The sequence below is a fragment of the Cyprinodon tularosa genome, unplaced genomic scaffold (assembly GCF_016077235.1).
Source record: "Cyprinodon tularosa strain WSP-4 unplaced genomic scaffold, ASM1607723v1 ctg34, whole genome shotgun sequence".
In the NCBI taxonomy this organism is placed as follows: Eukaryota; Metazoa; Chordata; class Actinopteri; order Cyprinodontiformes; family Cyprinodontidae; genus Cyprinodon; species Cyprinodon tularosa.
Window position 1 is genome coordinate 2,262,113 of NW_024039052.1, and position 22,322 is coordinate 2,284,434.

General features: G+C 35.8%; 1 protein-coding gene across 1 annotated transcript in view; it reads right to left on the reverse strand.

The window, feature by feature from the left end:
• b3glcta (beta 3-glucosyltransferase a) overlaps positions 1-22,322 on the reverse strand; it is a 73,480-nt gene that overhangs the window by 24,425 nt on the left and 26,733 nt on the right. Inside the window, exons 2-7 of the mRNA XM_038294345.1 lie at positions 21,219-21,328; positions 12,584-12,660; positions 12,007-12,118; positions 6,546-6,682; positions 6,372-6,435; positions 1,072-1,203 (exon numbers count right to left, since the gene is read on the reverse strand). Coding sequence (XP_038150273.1) covers positions 1,072-1,203; positions 6,372-6,435; positions 6,546-6,682; positions 12,007-12,118; positions 12,584-12,660; positions 21,219-21,328 — 632 coding nt within the window. The remainder of the gene's footprint in view (positions 1-1,071; positions 1,204-6,371; positions 6,436-6,545; positions 6,683-12,006; positions 12,119-12,583; positions 12,661-21,218; positions 21,329-22,322) is intronic.

Sequence of the window (22,322 nt, forward strand, 5' to 3'; positions counted from 1 at the left end):
ACCTTGTCAGTCAATAAATCTGGAGCCATATAAACATCCAGACAAAACTTCCACTGCTTCCCAGCATTACTGGCAGTTTTATAGGGTTTGAGGATTTTTCAGCAATGTCAATTTTATATGTTTAGCTAATTATATAAAAGAAATGTTATTTCCTTTACAGAAACATTAAAATTTTACTCTCTAATTTTACTGATGGGTTTCCAGATTTCTTTAAAAAAAGAAAGTGAAGTAGTTTGCATACCCTAACACATATAAAAAACAGAGATAAAGTCACTTGCTGACTCTTAAACCAGATGCACTTACACTAGAGACCTGCTAATTTGCATTGATGCAAGAAACCCAAAAGCATGCCTAATATAGGTGTAGGTATTTGAGAAAATTTAACTGATTTTGTAAAATAACAATTTAGGTAATCTCTGACCTCTAAAAGTGCATCTGTGTTAGGACCTCGAAATAGAAATAAAATGCTAATTTTCTCCTCCTAAAAAGATCAATGTTGATTTTTATTAAATTAGAATAGCAAAAACTGCAAAATGTTGCATAGTATAACTGCTTAATGCTAACCAATTGTCACAATTATACAGTTGCTTTGGAGAACACAAGGGAAGGGAAATATAAGCCCCTTAGAATTATCTCTAGTTTTAATTAAAACATTTTATGTCCTGTAATTTAAGTAATTAAGACATGCTAGAGAGTTTTTCTGAAGGCGTATTACAAAGCAAAATTAAGTGATAGCAAAAAGCACAACTTAAAAGGTTTGGATAAAAGAAAATAACAGGAAAAAAATGCCAGAAAATAATATAAGCGGAAGTTGCTTAGCAACAGGGAATGACTTCAATCTTGGCGAACAACTAAATCTAATTTAGCGAAACAAAATCAAGACTTCTTTCTGGTGCAGCTAATGCATTGTGTTCTGCAGAACGGCATACTTAAGCAAGGCTGAACCATCCAATGTCCACCAGTAAAAAAAAACAGTACCCTGCTCATGATGTTTGGTGGTAATTCAATATTTCAATGTTTTCGGGGATTTTAGGACACTTGAACTAATGTGGACACAGAGCAAATACTCACACACAGTGGAAGGTCTTTGCTTAAAGTGGTTGCACATTGCTGAGTATGAGGAGAGCCCTCTAGCTCTGTGCAGAACTCAGGCACAGCAGTCAGATGGGGTCCCTTCCCATTGTCCCAGATATACAAAGCGATCTATAAAAAAAAAAGAAAAAATCAAAAATCAAATGGGCTAAAGACATGGTGTATTGATGATTAGTTATAAACAAAACAATGTGACATTGTGTAGGGTTTTGCAGGCAATACAGAGCTCTAGCGCTCAAGCAACTTTAAAAGCAAAATAGCTAAATGTCAAAAGAAAAGCATCATAGCAAAAATAGAAAAAGATCGACTACAAACAGAAAAAAGAAAATAGCCAAATAATATTAAGTTTATAAAATCCCTAAAAATAAAACTAGATAGACTAAAGTAAGGTAACCAATTAGCTATATGTTCTTGGATTTCAGGTACAAAAAGGTGAAACTAAGGTGTAAGACTCAGTTAAGCATTATTTCTAAAGCTTTGATCATTTAGTTCATCTTTCTTTTATCAACTGATTTTTGACAACAGGAGTCTTTAAACAGGCATAGTTCAGTGGACGACATCTTGCCTTGAACTGCTGGCTAAGGTCAGGCACCCAGCTGAGCTAAACAATTACAGACCAGTGACCTTAACATTACATATTATGAACACCCCAGGGTCTGGATCTTTCACTCTGAAGGTCAGAGGTCATTCATGCAATGGATTCACTCCTGTTTGCTTATAGGAGCCCACTGGAGTGGAGATTGTTGTCCTGAATGCATCACCACGTTTACATCTGTCTGGAGGAAACAATATGCCAGGTGAGAGTCACCCTGTTTGACTTCTGAAGTTCTTTAAATAAGATCCAACCCCTCATGCTGAGAGAAACTGATTGGGTATGGTAACCAACTACCTTACAGATCAGCCTCAGTATGTCAGGAAGGGGAGTTGTTTCAGGAACAGCTTTGGTGCCGACTTCAAACCCTGAGTTTCAAGTACCACACAGAGTGTCTTTCGCATGCAGAGATACTCCAGGGAAACAAGTACTGTAGCTTATATCTGGTGAGATTAGGAAAAGGAGTACAGCAACGTCTTGAGTTTTCATAGAAAATAATGCAACACATGCTGAGTTAACCTAAACATGGCCAAAACCAAAGATCAGCCAGTCTTAATTCAGAGGGAGGGCATCAATCGGGGGCACACATTTAACTACCTGGTGGAAAGGCTGGACTGGTCCTTCAACAAAGAAACCCTTGACAGAAAGTGGTAAAACTGTCTGTTTTTCCTCCATTTTTAAAGAGTTGTTGACCGAGTTCTACCACCCTATATAGTGCTTGCTATTTTTAAGTGGCAGTGTGTTGGAGAGGCAGCTTCACAGACAAGAACTCTAAGCAGCTAGAAAAGCAGGTTAAAAGGGTCTGCTCTTTGGCGAGCAGCAGGTTTCAGCCTTTAGGATCTGCAGTAGAGAGGTATTGAACATATTGAAGGCCTGTTCCAACAATGGCAGACACCCTACACAGGGCTACCAGGAGCACAAAAGAAGTGGTAGCAGCAGTCAGCTCTTCTGTGCAGCAGAACTGAGCATTTCAGGAGATCCTTTCACTCAACAACTCAACTGTAAACCTAAAAAATGCTGTTTTATATGTACGTGTATGTTGTAATGTATGTTGTATATCTAATGTAATTATTCTTAATATATTATCTTAACCCTTATATTATGTTGAAAAAAAATTACATTCATTATGTTGCGGGTCATTTTGACCCGCACTGTGTAAATACAAGCAAAATAGTCAAGAAAACAGGTTAAACCAATAACCAATTTATTTTAGATTACTTAAACATTAAGTGAAGTGACAAACCATACAGTTTTATTTCACACACTTTATTTAGGTTTGAAATGTTCCCTCTTCACAAATTTTGTTTTTTGAAATTTAGCTTTAAAATTCGCTAGTTACTAATATTTTGAACATTCAACAATTTTAAAGTTCTCCAAATGATGGGAAGAATGTAACTGCTTTTTGCAGATGGAATTCATACATTTCACACAAGATGTACTTGTTTTACTGTCCTCTCTGGAGGGACAGAGCTGTGATATTTTCCTCTTCTATTCACCCGTCTCCACTTTATGTTGGTTGGGTAGCGGGCAGTCTTGCCCTGGCAGCTGTATATTGCTGCGACTTTGTCCAGATTGTCAACTCCTCCTCTGGTTGAGTTATAATCCAGGATCATTTGTGCCTTCAAGTCCTTTCTTGTGCTCAGAGATATATCAGCTTGCATTATATTAATGATAAGAACCTTCTGTTCCCAACATGGTCAGCTTCCTTTTCTGAAGTTCTTCTCCAAACAGGTAGGACATAGAGGTTGTCACAAGTGATGTTATGACTTGCAGCCCTTCACTCATATGCAGCATCACACACATCCCCTGATTCTTCTAAGCTTTTCCTCCAGATAGCTTTCCAGTATACAGTATACTTGCATATATCATGCATAGCTGGATTTTGCACCTCAGGTTGCCCATATTATGATATGGGCATTCTGAGCAATGCTGACTGAATCTCTTCAATTCATGTGATTGCAAATCTGGTAGGACCAGGAGTTTTTATCAAATTAGCTGATGATAGTCTGCATCAACTCTGGTGTTGTGATGTCGTCACTCTTGCAGAAGATGATTGCCTCATTCCTGGGCTTTCATCTGTTCGGGGGATAATAGAAGACTCTTCCTCTGAGTCCATCTCATCGTAGGAGAATTGATAATGTGGGTAAACAACTTCGTCTTCTGATTCTGGAATATCCTCTGCCTTAGAAAACTCTTGCTCTACATCACTATCCAAGTTCAAAATTTGTGAAAAAGACTACTCAGCTGTAATCCTTAAGGAGCTAAGTTTTTGGTGAGTTTTTTCATATAGATGACGTGAGAGCAGTGACAAGAACTAGTGTAAGAAAGTTCCCTCCCTTACCACACCTGGGTCTGGGTCTCAGAGGCAAATGAAAAGAGTAAAGTACATCAAAGAGCCATTTTTATTTACCTGAATGGCTAATTACCCACATTAAAGTGTCCGGGTCAAAATGACCCATAACATCATATTTGTATACATACTCTGCACAGACACTCCACTACACATCAGAGTGGCCAGATTTTACATACATGTTCATGACCCCAGATGAGGAAAAGTCACCAAATTTCATGAAGAAGAAAAAAAGATAACCAGTACTTTGATCAACACAAAAACTGAAATGGGTCAAATTGACCCTTAACATAATATAAGGGTTAAACATAAATGAAATTTGAAATAGGGAGCTTACCTAATATGTTCATAAAAAATTGGATTTCAAGTTATATTCTATTCTTAAACTTCTCTCAAAATTCTGGGTTCCACATATTATATAGTACATTGGATGACTACAGGTGTGAGTATATTCATGTTGAGCAACGGCATTTCCTCTCAGGGATAAATAACTATTCTATTCTATTCTGTTCTATTCTAGTCTATTTAATTCAGTCAGTAAAAGGACTTGATGGAAACCAACCCAGAAAACCAGTACTAGTCAGTACTATTTCCAATCTTTATGTATCACAATTTTATGATGTCTTTTTTTTTTTTATATAATTTTCCCATGTGCATTTTTCCAAGAAATTTGTTGCAGTTTTTTTGCACTGCTCAGTGGTGCAGTGGGTAGCACTGCTGCCTTGCAGCAAGAAGGTTCTGGGTTGGATTCCCGGCCCGGGGTCTTTCTGCATGGAGTTTGCATGTTCTCCCTGAGCATCTCTCCGGTTACTCCGGCTTCCTCCCACAGTCCAAAAAAAAACAAAAACATGACTGTTAGGTTGATTGGCTTCTCTAAATTGTCCTTAGGTGTGAGTTTGTGCATGAATGGTTGTTTGTCCTGTGTGTCTTGCCCAAACATAGGCCCCAGCACCCCTCGCGACCCCACTCGGGACAAGCGTGCATTAAATCCCCTTTACTTTGACACAGAAATCAAATTCTTCAGAAGTCCTGTCTTTCATCTCTTTATAAAAGAACATAAGTAATCATCTTAAGGACCAGAGAACACAGTTAATGGATAAAGCTGTGAAGCAGTTTAAAGCACAGTAAGGTTATTTATAGATGAACAATGTTTCACCAAGAATCAGTAAATGGAAAGAGTTTTACTTAACAGCAAATCTAACAAGACATTGCCTGGGAAGGTGACAATTAGAAAAGCACTGATAACTCAGGTGGAGCTGCAGAGGTCATCCGCTCAGGTGGAAGAATCTATCAACCAGAGGGGTATTTGCTGGGCACAAAACAGGGCTCTGCCAGGAAATGCAGAAGGTTGCAGAAATTATTGAAACGTTAAAAGAAAACAAAAAAAAAATTCCCCTTTGCAGATTATGTAATTGAAAAATACCACAGGGTGGAAAAAACACCCTGAGCAAACCCCCTGAGCAAAAGGCTTGTAGTGGCCACATACTTTTAAAAGATGGACGGAGCTGAATCCAACACAAACCTGGCCAAAATCAAACTGTTAAGGGCTGTCACACTGAAAAAAAATACTGCAACCGTTTTTGACATTTAGTTATTCATATTTCGATACTTTAATAAAATTGTTTCATGTTAGCAGGGTAGGACATAAAACAATTGTGTTAATTTAATAAATATGATTAAGTAAATGCAAAAAACGGTTGCATTATTTTTTCTGTGTCGACTGTGACTGAAGTTCACTTTCCATCAGGACAATGGTCCTGAACTCTGATCCAGGGTTACAAAGGAATAATTCAGATCAAATTATTTTTATGTCCTGGAAGATTAGAGCTATATTTTTGGCAAGAAATTGAAAACTGGTCAACATGTATTATTGCTCTTAATGCAATCCGACTGAGCTTGATATCTATGCAAAGATGATCGGTAAACAAAAACAAAGAGAAAATAAAACTACAATGACATTAAAAACTAACGCATGCATCGCACATTATATATAATATATAAATAACCTTTTATTTAAAAGGAAAAAGTACTAGCATTGTTCTCCATCTTTTATATATTTTATCTTATTTTATATGTCTTTTGCCACAGAAAAGCACAGTAAATTGTATTTATTTCTACAGGAAGGAACTCATGCCAACTGAAGCAGAACCACAGTCAACAGACTTTGCCTTATAAGGCTAATGCCATGTTTACTCCACAGACTCCCACGAAGCCTCTCTGTCTGAATTTCAGTTATGAAAAAGGGCCTCAAAGCTGCACTGTGACAATACTCCAACATAATGACATTTACTTCAAGGTTAGATGTCTTCCACGCTTTTCTTGACTAGTATATCTTACCTCATGCTTTAGGTCAATAGTGAAGTCTGATTTCAGTGGCTCATTTCTCACTTTGTTTGCAAGCCTAGCGAAAAAAATAATCCAAGTGACACATCTTAAAATATAACACACACCGTAGAGAATGCCGTCTATTGATTCCTGTTTGATGTAAAATCTGAGAAATTGTCTACTCACCGAACAACCAGGGGCATGCTTAAAGCCCAAGCAGCAGCAAAGTCTGGATATTTAAAGACTGAGGGATTCTCTGCAAAGGCATAGTGATGGATAATGGTCGATTCCTCATCATGGAGAGGCTTGCCGAGAAACCACTCCTGGTAATAAAATTTGAGGGACACATTTCATTAAGTTAGCGCACGTAAAAAAATAAAATAAAATACAGCCGTTTTTATTTTTACCCCAAAAACATTCTAAGAAATTTCAAAGAGACATTCTGACTTCTGCTCTAATTAAGCAGCATTCGCCGCACTTGTCAGAAAATCTTTGAAATTATTTCCAGTGAGGAGGTTTGCTCCTCGCAAGGGAAATAATCCGATTTTATGAGGGAACAAAGTTGAAAAGATACCAGATACTGAAGCTGCTAAGTTACTGAGTGTAATAGTTGACATTTCTGAAGGAAAAATTACCTTTAGAACACAATCCATTTCTGGATAACTATGTCCCATAAGAAACTATGTCTTTCTGTTTCCTAAAGAAGATACTGTAAACCAAAAAACATTATGACATAGCTCGTTAACATATAAGTAGTCAACCTTGGAGAATTTTATTTATTATTAGTTGTCAAGCAAAATGTCATTACATTTCACAGCAAAGTCATAAAAATAAATAGTTGAGGAAGAAACATGTGAACAATTTTTTGTTTGAGCTACTTGTGTGTGGAAACTCACAAATATCTACAGAAAGTGGAGTGGATTTCTTTGATCTCTGAAGCCAATATATAGGATTGATCAACAGTTATATTATATACAGTACAAATAGTAGAAAAAAGAACAACATGTATACTAAACAGGATAAAAACTCAAATCACCTTTGGATACTTTTGGTCTAAGTTCCAATCTGATACAAACAGGGTTGGACTGGGAGATTTTTTCATGCCAAGCGTCAGTGATGTCACCAGGCCAACATGGCCACTGACATGACTGATTTCTTAGGTAGTAAAATAAAACAGGGCTGGGATCTGTTTTGCCTTCTGGGGACCCAACTGGAAAATTAAAAAAGCTTTTATCAATCAAAAATAATGTTTTAGTGATATGTTTGAGTTCACCTTCAGCTTGGACCCACATCAAAACCAAGCAGAGGAACAGACCGGATGGAGAGAACAGCCTGGTATCAGCTGTTTTTCACATTAAGCTATCAGAGCTCATCAAAACAAGCTCAGCTGTTTCCATGAAAACAAAGTGAAACTAATTAATTCTGTCTGATTATAATTTTTGTTCTGCATTTTGTTCCCAATTCATCAAGTTTAAATGTGATTATAATGGAGTTACTCAGAGGAGCTCCAGTTTTATGAATGCAGGTTTATAGTATTATTTTATGCTGTACCCATTTCGATTCCTTACTAACTATCAGGCAACATATTTATGTTTTTTTTTTCTTATTTAAGATAGAAAGGATAAAATTATAAAACTGAAATTCTCAAATTAAAAGATTAAGTAAAATAGTATTTATTTCAGTTATTGTATATTCCAATTTTGGACAATCATAAATACTTTTGACTGAGAGGGGGATTCATGGTACAAAAAATTGCCCAACAAGGAACACAAGTCAAAAAGGATTGGGAAACACTGATCTATAGTACCTACTCTTATTTCTAAGTTTGGATACATAGTTAATTTACCGCTGTAATTGAGATAGTACCAAGATAATAAAGATTTAACATAATAAGTAGTGCCAAGGTTAGAGCTATACATTGTCATATCATATCATAACATATCATGCTTCAATGACAGAACATCATCCGGGGAATAGTGATCAGCCTCAACCTACAGTATATCCAAGGTTGGAATAACAAACTTTCATGTTTGAGCTGTGATACGTAACTGCAAGTCAGCAACAGACAGAAAAATTCAACAACCCAATCATTTAATAGAATAATCTAAATCTCTGGATATCATACTGTGTTTTAACTTTAAAAACAAACAAAATGTTGTTTGCATCTTTTTTTTTTTTTTCTTAATGGCACCATGGGAGGGTGGGTGTGGGTGGGGTGAATAAATTTGTTACTTTTCTGCATTTGGCCGCGATCTCCTCCACCGCCTTTCTTTTTTTTTGTCTCTCCCTTTCTGCGCTGCCTTTCCTCTTCCTTTTACTATATTCGAAGACAGAGTCCATTGCTTTTTATCCTCACTTGCAGCTCGCTAACTGACACCAGACACACGTCACTGCTGTCTGTGTGGTTGATACTGACTGTTGATCGTCTTTCCCTCCTCACATGCTACTGGTCTATGTGGCCTGGCCTGCCTCTCTAATCTGGCCTCTGCACCGGCAGACTTTGAAAGAAACAAAAAAAAAGAGAGAGATGCAAGTCAGCAGGCCAATCCCAGGCCGGCGCTACGGGAATACTCCCGGTTCTCCCTATGGCCAGTCTGGGTATGGATACAGACAAATAGGCTGAGCATATCGGCTGATATCCCATACCAATCCTATTCAACGGCTGAATGAAAGAACGAACGAAAGAACAAACATGTCTTCCCATTCGAGTGAAGGCTTTAGACTTGATATAAACAGTGCAAAAAAAAAAAAAAAAAAGTTAAAAATCAACACAGATAAAAATGTACTTTATATTATTTATTAATAAATAAGAGCAAAAACAAGAAAAAATACAGTTAAATGTAAAGTGTACTGGATTGGAGCTTCATTTGATATTAATTAATATCAAACCACTGATTTTCGATCCAGCTAGTTAGTCAGTATTGAGCCAATGGTCCAGGTATAGGATCAGTGCATCTCTATTCTTTATCTGACTTTCAGTATATTTCATCATACAATAGAATTGATTTGGCTGCTCATAAACAAGAAATCAAAATTCAAACATGCTGAACTGTCTTCTTCTTTACTTTTGCAATTAGATATAATTACTGAGGCAAATCAACACATAACTATGTTTTGTTTTTTTTTTTCTGATTATGTAGAACTGATAATATATGGCTTTCATATAGGATAAAAACTGAATCACTGCAGCAGTCAGTTCTTAAAAAGTCGGAGTTGTGACCTGGGATTTTTTTATTTATTTTACTTAAAAATTGTGACACATTGCTTCAACACATTTGAAGATAAAAACGCACACCCATTCAGATGCTTCTTTAGAGATGACTCCTCTGCATTGCATTTTTGTTATAGTGATGAATGTTTACACCCTAAATTATGAGCAAGTCCACTTACTAGGATATCAATCAACCTCACAGTATACAGTACAGTAAATTAAAATGATGGCACACTTCAAGACTATTACAAGCATTCAATACTTTTTTTTCTCCTGACAAAGGACCTTCAAAATAAGTCAAATATTCAGGAGGAGGATTTGTCAGACCAAAGTGTTTGCATTAGTCTTTACAAATAACAAAAGTTATTTATAATATAGTAAAAGTTTAGTGTCACTTTAGTGTCTATCCGGAAAATTATGCTTTACTCTTTGTAAAGACCCATTCATTCTATCTCCCAGAAGCTCTGTACTGGTTTGAAAACCATTCTAATCCTAACGTTAAGAAAAAGGCCACCCTGGTGCTTGTTGGAAGACTTTGGAGATATTGTAGTCATCTCAACTAAGGCTCTCACATTAATGTTGTCTAAAAATCTGTTTTATTTTACTATAATAGATGTTATATTCTTGGAAACAGTGTCCTAAGAGAAGGCTGCTCACTTTTCCTGCTTATATAGAAATAAGCCTTATAACTAAGATAAGTGCAGTCAATTTTTTTGTACATCATCACCTGTGCTTTTTAAATAATTTCAACTAACAACTATCAGATAAAGTAAAATGCATTTTGGCATGTTTTTCCCAACAAATAATGAGCACTGTAATATTTTTCTATCAATCAGAATAGTTAGCAAAATAATCCAATAGCAATATTATAGCTGTTCAGAGATAGAGAGAGAGAGACAATTCATTGCTGTTAAATACTTGTTTCAAAGCAAAAAGCAGAAGCTTGTTCTTTTCCTGTTAGAGTGAGTCACCCCCCTAAATATTCTGAGATGAAAACTTGGGTCTGCCTTCCTCAGCTCAAACTGACACTGACCACAATAAACTGGTAGCACTTGAGAGAGAATATTTTAGCTTCAGGGCATGTTGTAATGAATCAAGTCGTCAGGATGTTGTACATCGTCCTACCCTCCTCCTTAGGAGGAAGCTGTTAATATGCATACAATATTTAAAGCCATGTTTTCCTTGGAAGTAAAACACCATGCTGGTTTTATACAAGACAGTGAAGGAACGGAGCCATGCTAACCTCTGCATTTGCTGAGGGAAATGAGTAGTTATTAAATCCTGCTGGCTTTACATCAAAGTGCAATTAGTACATAATTTATGCTCTCGATTCAGTCTTAAAAACTGACAACAAAAATGAAAGATAGTAACTGTAAACGGTACAGATCAAACGAGTCCCAGATTTTGAATTAGGTTAGGTTTCTCCAAAAAAAACAAAAAACATTGTGAATGGAAAACATACATATTTAATTACAGTTACAGTTTATCAGTTATCCCAGCATAAATTCAGTATTTACTGTATCATCTGGAAAAAAAATTAAGAAAAAGAAATGGCTTCTACTAGGTATTACACCTTTAATTCTAAGATTGATGCTGAAAAAAAAAAGGGAATTGGAAACTATAATCACACCAATACTACATAATTTCTTATTTGCTGTCATGTTAGACAGGGGAAGCAAAGAAAACATAAATCAGAGCTCCAGCCAGAGAGCTGCAGATATCCACACTAAAGAGAAAGAATCTTTCCACCCAACTATTATTTGTGCAGCATAACAATCCGGAACACATGGTCCCCTGGATAAAACATGGCGGTGGAAGCAATGTGCTGAGAAGATGCTTTTTACAGCAAATGGACACATACTGGGAACAGTTAACAGGGAGATGGATGGAGCTCTGTACAACCAAAATACTTGGGGGAAATCTGCTGGAGCCTGCAAATCTCGCTATACTTCATGTTTCAACGTATGTTATCAGAATTGCATGCTTTTTACCAGTGCAGAGTAAATTTTTTTAGGCTTCCAAAGAGGAGCTGGAAGAGTTTTCTGGGGAAATGGAGGTTCGGGTTTCTTTGCTGAGACTGTGGCCCCTACAACCTGGTCTGGATAAGACTATGAAGTTCATAAAGACTGCATAACAATCATTGGATAAGACTTGATTGTGAAAAGTACTATATATTTTTTCTTTCTTCTGTCACTTTGAATTTAAACAAATAGCCTTTCCTTAAATTGCATTAAAATGTTTACCTAAAAATATCCTAATTACACTGCATAGAAATAGAAGGATGTTATTTTCTTTAGCTTAATAGGATCATAGGTCGTGTAGCAACATATATAATGTGTGATGCTATGACCAGGGATTCATACCCTTAAGCATGAATAATTGTATAAAGCGTGATAATCAAGTGAGAGTTTTAAACAACAGAATGACTTTGCTCACCTTACTCTTGTGAAATTTTGCCAGAGCTTGAAGAAGCGTAACCATCTTCACATTTGTTTCCTCCTCAAGAAATAAAATCCAGGATGAGTTTTTCCCAAAAGACTGGGAAAAGCTGAAGAGACAGGAAGAAAAAATAGGCTAATCGTGGCTATTGATAAATAATAAAACAATGATAAACAGAGCAGTGACATGCACAATGCAAACAGACAAAGAGCTGAGGAACAATCCAACAAGGGCAGCCGCAGAGATTTATCCAAGAGAAAATGTTAAAAGAAACTAAGCTAGTAAGGCTGTATAATGGTAGGATGTTACTTAAAGCTTAATTCTTGTTATGGTAAAAAATTACAGAATTTGTTAGATTCTTATGAAGCATGAAAACGTTTTTATGATATTGTTAGTACTTATTATTAACTGCACTTTTAAAACCACAAACAAAATAAAGCTCAATTTGTTAAAATGTGAAGCCAGTGATTACAATTATTGTTGGGGTTCAAAACCATCTTGGTAAACAGTGAGCTATAAAACTAATAAACTTCAGTTTTTCATATGTTCTTTAAAGCTGAAAGGTGATACTTACTAAGGCAGAAGTGGAAGTATACTCCAATCACCCTCATTGTCTGATAAAGTGTGTAGGAGCAAAACCACAGGTTGTTTCTGAAACACAAAGCAAACCAGAAAAAAACTTCACACCTCTAAAGAGAAACCACCAAGAAACTGAAAGGTCAGCAGTTTTCTCAACACTGCAGCTTTTCCTAAATCTTTTATTTAAAGGTGTACACCCATGCTTGGTTTATTTATTTTTTTATTGCAGTTTTTCTAATCATACTTCTCAAACATTCCAGCGTTAGAGATAACATTTTCACAATATCATTTCATAATCTATTAAGCTGCTGTTTTGTGGACCATTTATGAAAGCTATGCAAGCAGCCAGGAGGGAGTTATGAGATCAACAAAACAACGATGAATCTCAACTATGTAAGGACATTGAGTCTTCATCCTATTAGGTCAGAGTCATTGGCAACAAACAAATTGCAGAAAACAGAAATTGAAGCTATTTCTTTTATACAAAGGGGCTCCCCTTGAGGAGAGTATACACACAGATCTACAATACAGGCAGTAATGTCTATAAAGAGATGTCCTCTCCGCCTTTAGATTTTCATTCAATTATTTATTTTATGGAAACTCTTATTTTAAGTTAATCTAAGCTCTGGTAACACTGATTCGCTTTCCTAGCTCAGAAAAGATAGCTAAATATGTTCAATTAAAAATGAAATTAAGAGTTAAAAACATCAGTTAAAATTAAGAGACAATTATTTTTTCTGCCACCTTTCTAAGGCCTTGTTGAGAAACTGAAAAAGAAAAATTATGTTCTGAAAGCTTACACTTTACGAGTCAAATCAGCACCCATCCGGCAATTAAAAATAAACTAATTAAATCATATCAATTAGTGCTGCATCTAACGATTATTTTGTAAAGCGATTAATCTGTATGTTATTTTTTCGATTAATCGATTAATAATCGGCTAGCCAAAGGTTCCTTAAAGAAGATTTTTTACAAAATTAAACTAGGTGAAACTAAAACTTTTTTCACTTGAGAACTTCTGGATAGGCCATATTGACAAAAAACATTTTTTAATCTTAAATGCAAAATGTTTACATATTTTCTTTTTTTTTTATTTTGGTATAATTACTGCTCTAAGCGGCCCTGTCAGCTAAATGCACATTTTACAGTCTCTGTACCACAGTTAACGATCAATCGATTTCTAAATTATTTATTGATTGTTATAATAATTGATTAATCACGATTAATTTAATTAACTGTTTTAGCCCCAATATCAATAAGAAATAACGAATGAAGAAAATTATTAAAAAAAATGACAAAATGAAATTTTATGACTGAGAAATGAAATTAAAAATCTGCTGAATTTAGTGAATTTTAAAATGTTAGTGAAACTTCAGGAACCTAATGTATGAAGTTCCAAAGCAGCAGAAAGCTGAATCTACAGAATCTTGCCTGTCTGATTTTTCTTGCTCCTACAAATCTAAATTAGAGAATTCAACACCTAGAGAATACAGAGCAACTAAAGAAGGACAAAAAATATTGTTTACATTTATTTGCAAATAGGTCAATATTTCCCCTGCTCACTTAATGCACCTTTTTTAGTGGAAACTGATCATTCTGCAGTCCCTAAAATGTTTAATAAACAGTAAATGCAGCAATAGCAATACTATTCAAAATTATGATTTAATGTATTTCAGGGGCTTTTGGCCAAAACTTAAACAGGAGCAGGACAAGCATAAATAGAAAAAACAGAAATCCATTACAACTTTTTAAGAGGCATGAAAAATAGTTTCTCACACATTTCATTAGTATGAAAAAGTAATACTTTCATGCACTACTCATAGTCTTTTGCTTGGGTCTTACGTATGCACGCACAATATGGTGGCACGGTGGTGGTTAAGTGTGTACAGATGCTTTGGTCCTTGGTGCAACCATCACAAGGTTTGAGTCTCGGGCTGGTAACCTTTGCTATGTCTTTACTCCCATTTCCTGACTGCCTACTTTCAAAATTAATACAAATTAAGGCCACAAGAGCCTTATTAGATTTTAGGGGTTTTCTTTAAGTATTTTTATGTGATGCATGGGTCTTGCATTTCCTCACAACTCTGTACGTCCAGCTTTTGGCCACTTTGGTGCTTTGCACTAATGGGGTCGACACACAGGGTGCAACAAATGACAGTGACAGATGGCTGTCATCGCCTCTGTCCTGAAGCCCAACCTGCAGTGCGCATTAACAGCGGGAGCGGTTGTGAGTCATGCTCTCAGGTGGCTTGTCTCCAATATTGATCACTTTGATTGGAGAATATTGGACACATAGACAGATGAGGCAGCAGGTCTGATGCCTCATCAGTAACTACATGTTGAAAGAAGTTACAGACTCAACTGTGTATCAAGTCTCCCTTCATCAATGATTAGTTGGGGAACCCCTCACTGAATGGTCTTGGGTTGTGCGACAGGGAAAAAAGTTGAGCATTTCTCCAACGTTCTTGTGTTACAATACAATCCTGCTTGAGCACATCTATGTGTCTAAGCTCAACATTTCACTTGCATGAATTCTGTCAATTGCAAGAAGAGGAGCAAAACGTCTGCACCTGTTTTAAGAAATGCAAACCCTATGAAGACCAGGCCCTAACTCTTTGATTAAAAAAAAACTTTTTAAACCATATATTACTTATGCAAATAAAATAAACCATTTTAGACATTTACTTAATTTTTTTCAATTAGTGAGGGACGTTTAAAGCAAATTTCCCAATTTTCTTCTTAAGACATTATAAACATCATAACTATACTGTTCCACATGTGTAAAACATTTCCCAAACTTCTATGATGCACTGTGGCACTCAAATGAAATTCGGGTTTCAATAAATACTGTTTAACCTCTTAATATCCACCTCATGTTGATAAATTCTCATCTATTTCACTCAAATGGAAAAGTAAATCACTGAGGAACTGAAAGCCCAAATTAATTGTGTGATACATTATTTAAAAGCTCACACCTTCTAGTTTGTGAATATATACAAAATTGAGTGAGTAAAAGACCCAAGCTGCATGAAGCCCAAGCTGCATCAGTTCAAACAAGACTCAAAGTTTTTTTGTTTTTTTTTAATTTTCGAAAATAATAAGAATTTTTTGAACAGCAGTTATAAAGACATGCTTGTTGTTGTGGCTGCTTTGTCATGGTACATTTTAACATGCTGCTATATCTGTTTTAATTATGCTTTGGTGCTCGCTGTGTCCATAAAATTAACTACTGTAGGTGGCTGAATTGTGGAGAATCTAAGTTTTCCAAGGATGTCTAACATGTCTATATTGGTAAACATTTTATCAGTGTAATTTTTATGCATTCTGACTTTTCGTGCCCCTTTTTCAAAAAAATAAAATTAAAAATTACTAGCTACATATTTTCAGCTTTATCTAGTTTGGTTGGAGATTTTGAGACCTACCGTACTTTCCAGACTGTAAGCCGCTACTTTTTCCCCCCCATGCTTTGAACCATGCAGCTTACAAGAAGGTGTGGCTTTTATTGGAAATTAAAGAATAAGGGGCTAATTTTTTATTTAGAACAAGCACATGATGGAGAATGTATTCATCGAATTCACAAATTTTGACATTTGTTTGCCGTTTTAAAGCGAAGAGACTGGGCTCAACTCCTGCAGAGCTGAAATAAAGAGCTGGAGAAGCCACATCCTTCAGTAGAAGCTCTCCTTCTTCTACTAGCATTCTCCTTCTTCCCTACTCCAGGAGTCATATGTAGATTTACCCCTACAGGTTTGGTGCGAGACAATTCAACAGATATCAGCAGCTTATAACCTAGTGCGACTTATCTACGGATGTTTCCAGTTAAATAAATAAATAAAAGTGGGCGTGGCTTACAGTGAAGCGCACTCTATGGTCCGGTAAGGACAGTAGTTTTCCAAAATTCAAATTCAAATGGGTGATTATTAAAGCATTTATGTGGTGTGCAAACTAAGAACATGCATTTATTTATACTTTACAAAGTCTTTAAGAAATTAGCAGATCACTGTTAGAAATTATTCTCGAATCTCAAAGCTACTCTCTGCTCTCATTGTAGAAGGTGAATTTTTCTAGAAAGAGATCTAAAACAGCACAAGATCTTTTGTGGAAAAGACAGAGTTTACAACTGCCTGGAAAATATTTTTCTTTTGTACAGAACAAGTATGTGGATTGTCAAAGGACAACACAGCAGCAGACTGTGGCCCTGTGGTTCATTACAGTACGGTTCAGTTAACAGAGAGGAAGCCAGGACAAATACTTGCGCACTAAGCTTAAACGTTGCAGGTTTGAAACACTAAACCTTAGACTGCCAACATTAGTTTATTTGTATTAGCTACGTTTGTTTTGTTATCTAATTAAACTATTTTTATTAGTGAGTTAAGCAATTGAAAAAAATAATAGACCTCTAAAATATACAACTTTATTGTTTTATTAAAAAAAAACTAAAAAGAAAAATCAAAACAGTTAAAATTGTCAGGTTAAAAATCAGCTTAATTATTTTCTTTTTGTAAACATAGCTCTGATGAATAAGCCATTTCAACAACCTCTATAGGAGACATACTTTACAAAAAATGAACTGCAGGGGCACCAAGTGCTTTGCAACCTGGAAAATTAAGGCAAAAAGACCTTTATGGCTATAAAACATATACATGTTTGTTTGTTTTCTTTTTTAGTAAAAGTTTAGTTGGGTCAGGATTCCACAAATTACAATAAGCCAACTGCTGCAAATCATATGCACTTCTGATGTAATAAAACAAACGTATAAAAAAAAAAACTGTATGGCTTCATTTCATTCCCTCCCGATCTAAGCATGTATCTGTGAATAAGAAAATTGTTTAAATGACAAACATACTTTATGAAAAGGTTGAATTTGGACTGCAAAAACACAGGCAGTATTCAGAGGAATGGTAAATATGTTTCTGCATTTAAAAAGGCAGATAAAGAGACAGAAATAGTAATCTTTTTAGCTCTGCACAATTTCATGTACCATAATAATTTATGCTTTTAATAATATTGTTCTGTCATTTTTTATATGTTGTAGCAGAAGCATAAGATGATTGAAGTAATAAAATGATTGCATCAAGATGTGCCCGTAAAAATCCTATAATCAGGATTGTCGTCATGTCTGCTGCATGGAACCTCTTTCCTTCAGATAATCAAATCATTACAGTTTGTCTTCATTTCCATAATTCCTTCTTTTTCTGCATCTTAAAAATGAATTTCAATACATTTCAAACATATACTGCAATATCACAAGGTTGAAATGCTTCATTCTAACTGTTTTTGTGTTTGAAGATCATCAGTTAAGACATACAGTAAATAGCAAATCTGCTTAACAATTTTGTCTTTTGGAGGCGGAAGAAATCATGGAAAGAAAAGTGTATTTCATAATCAGTTTAAGAAAAGGGGAGGAGAATTAAATTAAGAGTTTATATTCCATCTATCAATACCAAGTGTCTCTCCACATATTTCATTGTAAAATTTTAGTATCCTTCCTTATCATAGCACCGTTTGATAAATGTGAGTTTGGGAAACAAAACTAATGTACACAGTGTTTTTGTAATGTAATGCTGGTATGCTAACAGCTTGATTGTGGATCTACCTCCTAATACTATCAAAGTACACCACTTTAACTTATGGGAGGGGCTTCAGTCCCTGCATGATCCCACAGGCTACGTTGTTGGAAGACTACAATGACGTCTCAAAGAATGGTTCAAAAAGCTCTTATGTCGTCCACACAAATCAAGGCATGTGACATTTCCAAGCATTAAGTCAGACCGCCTCTCAGTACATTTTAGACTAGCATATTTTGTCCATGCTTTTTGCAGATGATGTGGTTCTGCAGGCTCCCTCCTGCCAAGATCTACAGCGCGCAGTTGGGCATTTGACAGAGGTGGAAGTAAGGAATAACAAATTCTCACGTTACTGTAATTAAGTAGTTTTCGGGAGCATTGAGTCTTTTTTTTTTTTTTTATGTGTAATTTTACTCATACATGGAATTTATACCATGTTATGCTATCTTCAAAATCACAAATTGCTACTTTGCTACATAGCCTACGCCAATTATTTGCACCTCCTGGACACCTGCTTTTCATCTTTCCTATACTTAAGTCAACTCAACTGAAGCAAGAAAAAAAATCCACAGCAGCAGCTACAGGTTTGGAGTGGAGTAAAAAAGCAAAAAAGCAGTACAAGGAAGCCAAAATGGAGACAGAAGACAACACAGTAAACAGTGAAAATGATGAGAAAAAGACAAAGTCTGAGAACTGGACGAGTTTTTCACATCATAGGGAAAAAAGGAGACGGCGTGCAGATGCAGTGCAAAATTTGTTTGACTGCTACGATCACATCAGCTTATAAAACTTCAACATCTAATCTGAAAAAAAAAACACAATGCATTAAGATGTTTTACAACTCTACTTATATGATATTACTCTCTGATTTCTTATGGGTTTTAAGGCTATTAGTGTTGCTAAGCCAAGTCTGCAGATATCGTCACAGCCGTTGTTTAATCTGATGACTGAGCTAGCTAAACGTGCTTGCATAAAAGTGAGTCATAATACGTTATGAACTAAATCTTTAGTCAATTAATTCGCAGATTTACCCAAATTTATGATTCTTCAATCATATCATCAAATTGAATTTAACTAAAGCAGGAACAGGACTACTATAAATAAAATAAAAACACTAAGGAACACAGAATCATAATCAAACCTAGAAACTAACAACACCAAATACAAAACAACCCAATTAAACAGATCCTGACACTCTTTTATATAATGCTAAACAAAAATGTCCGCTTAAATTGTTACTCTGATTGAACAATTTTTTTAATATGTGTGTTTTTTTTTACTTCTGTGGTAATCACAGTGATTTGATGAAGTAATGTTTGAACCTGGAGTGTGATCATATTCATCTCTGCAGAGGAAACATCCATCAGAAATGGAGCAGTACATCACTGTGGCAGCAACATCTCAAAAGCAAAAGACCACGGCCACAATAAACAAGTTCTCAGCAAAAAAAACAAAAAAACAAAAATGCAATGCAATGCAATAAAACATCCATCAGTTAAACAGTAATTGGTACTCTGAGTAGTTTTCGAAAAGAGTACTTTGTACTTTTACTTAAGTAATTTTTTATAACCAGCACTTTTACTTTTAATTGAGAATAATTTAAGCAATGTAACAGTACTTGTACATGAGTACAAATTGTCAGTACTCTTTCCACATTTGGCATTTGACAGCTGAGTGTGAAGCGGCCAGGAAGAGAATGAGCTCTCTGGAAAAAGGCGGCTAGTCCCCTTTAGCTTGAAGGAGAGTTCCTGCCTCAAGTGAAGGAGTCAAATATAATATCTTGATGTCCTATTCCATAGTGAGAGAAGAATGGAGCTAGAGAATGATATATTTGTCACTGCACTGGTCTGGTGAACAGAGAGCTGAGTCAAAAGGCAAGCCTCCCGTCTCCAGATTTACCAGTCTTTGTTCTTATACTTCACTTATATTCATGAAATCTGGATCAATTTTAAGAGAAAGAGATCCCAGAAACAAGCGAACATAATGAGCTTCTGCACAGGGTGGCTGGGCTCTCCCTTAGAGATACAGTGAGGAACTTGGTAATCAGGGAAAAGCTTGGGTTAAAGTCGTTTCTCCTCAAAATCGAGACAAGTCAGCTGAGGTGCCTCAGATAACTTTTTCGGATGCCTCCCTATGTTCCAATCATTTCCCTTCTGGAAGAGCCCAGGGTGAAGAGAGAGATCCTGATGGGAGACCCTCTTGGCTAGCCTGGGAAGGAAGTCCTGGAGTTTCTGCTAAGACTGTAGTCCCTGCAACCCAGTCCCAGATAAAGCAGAAGATGGCAGGTATGAGGAATTTCCAGGAACCTACAGTAGGAGGGTTAATTGATATAATAATAAAAAGAGAAAGTCTTCTTTCAGTTACTCCTGATAGTTAAAATAGCTCCTATATGCTGGACTCAACCTGGCTGCTGCTCCACGTCTTTAGTACCAATTGCTTTGTTAATCTAGAGCAGACATAAAGCCACTAGTGGGAGCAAAGGGATAAAAACTAAATGTAGCACAAATGTGGTAAGCATTAAAAGGGTGGCCATCATTATTTGCTGGCTGTGCTATAAAGTGTAGCACATTGAGATGCAGTGTCTTCAGTCTGCTTTAGAGTGCTTTAGAGATTTCCTATTTATATAAAATTATAAGTAACCTAATGTCACAAAGTGCTGAAAGCTCTAAATATTTTAAACTACGCTTTCATATTTAAGACATGGATTTACACGCAGTAGCCATGAAGGCATAAATAATTTCTATTCTAAGCATTTAATAATAAAATCTAGGAGTACTTCTTTATATTGCAAAAACGTAAAAAACATTTTTTGTTAAGTTAAATTAAGCTGTGTTATCTACACAAAACAGATAATACAAAATGTTAACTTTACAAATGGCATGACAATACATTTTACTAACTAGTGTTTGCAGCAAAGGGCATAAACGTTTAGAGTCAGCAACGTATTTATCTTTATGGCAGCAAGGGTTCATTTCAACATATTTATTTTCTGTGAGAACATGTGGGGTGTTTGTGCCAAATTCAGATAAAGAATGGATGAAAGAAAACATACTTCAAGCTTACCTCAGTGAGACCATGCGCCTGCTTCAGTAAATCTGCCCTCTGCCTTTCTGCCTTCCTCACATGGAATGAGTTGCTTTGACTCTGGAGAACAAACACTATCTCCCGAAGGTCTGAGGAACACAAAGGACAGGGATGTAAGACTGCTGGTGCACTGAGAGAATGGATCATGGCAGAGGATGACCTTCTAAAAGTAAGACAACTTGTGAGTCACAGTCTGAATAGCTGAGGTGACTTTGGATAATCTCCATTATTGGTATAATGATAATAACCAAAACTTAATGAGCATAATTGACTTGGGAGAAAGTATGTAAATGCCAAGGCAAAGACCGTTTTATTAAAACAAAAGATAAGCAGTCAGATGGGGTCAGGCTCAATAACACTCAAAAGGTTGACACAGCCCAGCTGTCCACTTCTGGTAAAATTAAATTGGTTGCAGCATCAGTAAAGCTATGGCAATGAAATATTCGACTTTAAAGTTAATAAAATCAGTTTATAAACTGATAACAAAGGCTGCTCTGACACTGATAGCATGCATAGATTCTATCTTTGTCACTGAATCAACTAGCCGCAGGACTTCATTGTGTGTAATACATTTCTTGGACTGTAAACTGAAACTGAAAACGGCTAAGGGGAAAAATGTTTGCATCACAAACAAGTCCACATAAACCCTTAGGCTCTGACAACAAAACAAAATGAGAACAAAGGACCAGAGGGAAGGGATAAAAAAAGTCTATCATTTTGTCATTGGCTCTGTAGCATTACATTGTAGTCCTCAATCTCACAAGCTGTCCTTTATGTAAATTTATGGTCTGGGATCCTGACTGAAATGACTAACAGCAAATATACTTAGCTGGAATTTGAAGTTATGTCCAGAAATAATAAAATCTGTCGGAATTGCTAAAATATAACTATTTATGTTAGCAAAATTCATAGTTTAGGTGAGTATTTTAATAGCAAATGGGCATAAAGAGCGTAGGCTACAATGTAATGTATTTTATTTATGCTACAGAATCCTCTCATTCTTGACAAACTAATTTGTTTATGAACAGTAATTCAAAGTTTTTTTGTTTAAAAAAAAAAACTGATTAAAAAGAGATAAAATAT